The 2,487-nt window shown below is 40.3% G+C and overlaps 1 protein-coding gene across 1 annotated transcript; it reads right to left on the bottom strand.

Moving 5' to 3' along the window:
- Positions 1-224: 224 nt before the first annotated feature.
- SARC_06511 (hypothetical protein) lies at positions 225-2,248 on the bottom strand. Its single transcript, XM_014299586.1, has 3 exons — positions 2,068-2,248; positions 1,148-1,258; positions 225-637 (listed from the first exon to the last, which is right to left on the bottom strand). The coding sequence occupies exons 1-3, from the start codon at positions 2,232-2,234 to the stop codon at positions 265-267; spliced, it is 651 nt and encodes a 216-aa protein (XP_014155061.1). The 5' UTR covers positions 2,235-2,248; the 3' UTR covers positions 225-264.
- Between the last annotated feature and the right edge of the window lie 239 nt (positions 2,249-2,487).

Below are 2,487 nucleotides of genomic sequence, written 5' to 3'. Positions count from 1 at the left end.
AGTGGGCTTTCTACCTTATCGATCTTCAATTAAAATAAATGTTCTAGATAAAGAGGCGTCGATTACGTGATACAATATATATATATATATATATATATATATATACATATACATATATGTATGTATTAGTATTTATACACAGGCATGTTCGTACCTATATATGTTTGTGTTTTGTCTGAATACATAAATATCATATCTCAAGAATATATATATATATATTTATACGATACTATTTATATATTCACCTGAATTACATATTGCGTTTCACGAGTCGTCTATCCTACCGCAACACTGCTCCACCTCTGCAGTCGTATGTGCACCACTCTCACCACTCATATCCTGTACCCCTTTTTCTGCAGTTTTACTGTTTTTGACCCCATCTTCCGGGGCAACCGCACCCTCAACAGTACTCTCACTCGCCGTACTAACCCTAAGTGTGCTAGCCAGCTCTATAGTATCAGTACTGCTCACAGAATCTCGAGATTGTTTTTCTAAAAGCCTATCACTTGCATCGCTTGACCGAGTTTCCCCACCCACGTGGTCTGGTGTGTTGGTTGAGCTCTCAGTCGAGTTAGAGTCGCCATTGGCGTCCAGATGAGCTATACTCTCTACAGGATTTAACCGCAACCGCTCAGCTCTGAGTGCGGGGCAGAGTGTTGGGAAAGCGTTGGTAGTGGTCAGTATCACTTGTTTACTATCAGTGGTTGTAGGCAAAATACAAACATCATATACATCATCAAAATACAAACATCATATATATCACAAAAATACAAACATCATATATATCACAAAAATACAAATGTCATATATATCACACACACTTAGGTAATTCACTAAACATGTCCATCCGGGTATTTTTACAGAGAACATGCATAAATGTAAAATGCACTTACTCCTGGCCCACCCACCAAATGATCTCACTGGTCAAACTGCTCTGTGGTATCGAACTTCGAATGCACATACTAATCCGTGTGCAATATTAGCAACCGGCTATATATAAACCTCTGGTTGAATATACAATCCACTGGTTATATATATATATATATATATATAGCCATATGTAACATAGTGTGTACTTGTGTATATGTGCATATGTGTATATGCGTATATATGGGCAGGAATAAGTACAGATATACAGTGTACTTACTCCTCGTCCAGTAACCACATGGTCCCACTTGTCACACTGCTCTGTGGTATCCATTTCTTGGGATCCGCACGACCTGCCTCCTGAGCCCTCTCCTCTGTCCATGCATACACCCTATTTGGAAATGCCACAGACACCGGTGGAGTTAAAAATGTTACAGTTGCGAGTAGAGTTATAAATGCCATAGATATCAGTGGTTATAAATGCCATAGATCAGTGGAGCTATAAATGCCATAGATACCAGTGGAGTTATAAATGCCGTATATACCAGTGGAGTTATAAATGACATTTATACCAGTTGAGTTATAAATGACTTTAATACCAGTGGAGTTAGTTCGCACTGATTGTTTCATGCAAAGGCCCTACGTAAAACTGCCACAGGTACCAATTGGTTTAAGCATTACTTGTGACATACGTAAACCCATTGTAATGGTAAAGATATAACTAATAATCGGAATTCTACATGTTTCATACATACACTCCATATGACACGCCATAGATATCCATATAACTAGTACTACTTGATTCATGCATATACCAGTACCCTGCTTTAAAGGTCTTGGTATAAATATGCATATAATTAATACTATTTATAAAATGCCGTAAGGTGCACTGGCAGTTGCTATTCCCCGGTTCAGGCATATTAGCGAGAGATATACAACATCTACTAATCTATTTATAAAATGCCGTAAGGTGCATTGGCAGTTGCTATTCCTCGGTTCAGGCATATTAGCGAGAGATATACAACATCTACTAATCTATTTATAGATGTACAGGACATCTACCTACCTCCCACTGTACTCTGTGGTCGAGAAGAAGCCCTCGGGATAAAACCAGGCCTAATACTTGCCTCTTGGTACCAACACACCTAGATGTACTGTATAATACAGACATACTGTATCTGCTAATCAACTTCTACCTACCTCCCACTGTATTCCGTGGCCGAGAAGAAGTCCTCGGGATGGAACCAGGTGTAGTACTTGGCCCTGGGCACAAGTATAGCCAGACGTGCAGCCTCCCGTGCGGATACAGCAATGCCACAGTACCCGTCACCGTTCTTATCCTTGATCTTATACGACACCATGTTCATCCCTTCTTTTGCCTGAGGAACCCAGTCACGCCAACGTCAACAGTGTACATAGATGGACGTGTGTGTGTGTATATGTTGCCATGACGTGTGTGCGTGATGAGTAAGTGTGTGTATATGTTGTTCTGACGTGTGTGCGTGATGAGTGAGAGTGTGTGTGTATGTTGTTATGACGTGTGTCGTGATGAGTGAGTGAGTGTGTATATGATGATATGATGTGTGTGCGTGGTGAGAGTGTGAGTGTGTATATGATGGT

This window comes from Sphaeroforma arctica, assembly GCF_001186125.1.
Source record: "Sphaeroforma arctica JP610 unplaced genomic scaffold supercont1.467, whole genome shotgun sequence".
Classification (NCBI taxonomy): domain Eukaryota; class Ichthyosporea; order Ichthyophonida; genus Sphaeroforma; species Sphaeroforma arctica.
This window is presented reverse-complemented; position numbering and strand designations above follow the sequence as displayed.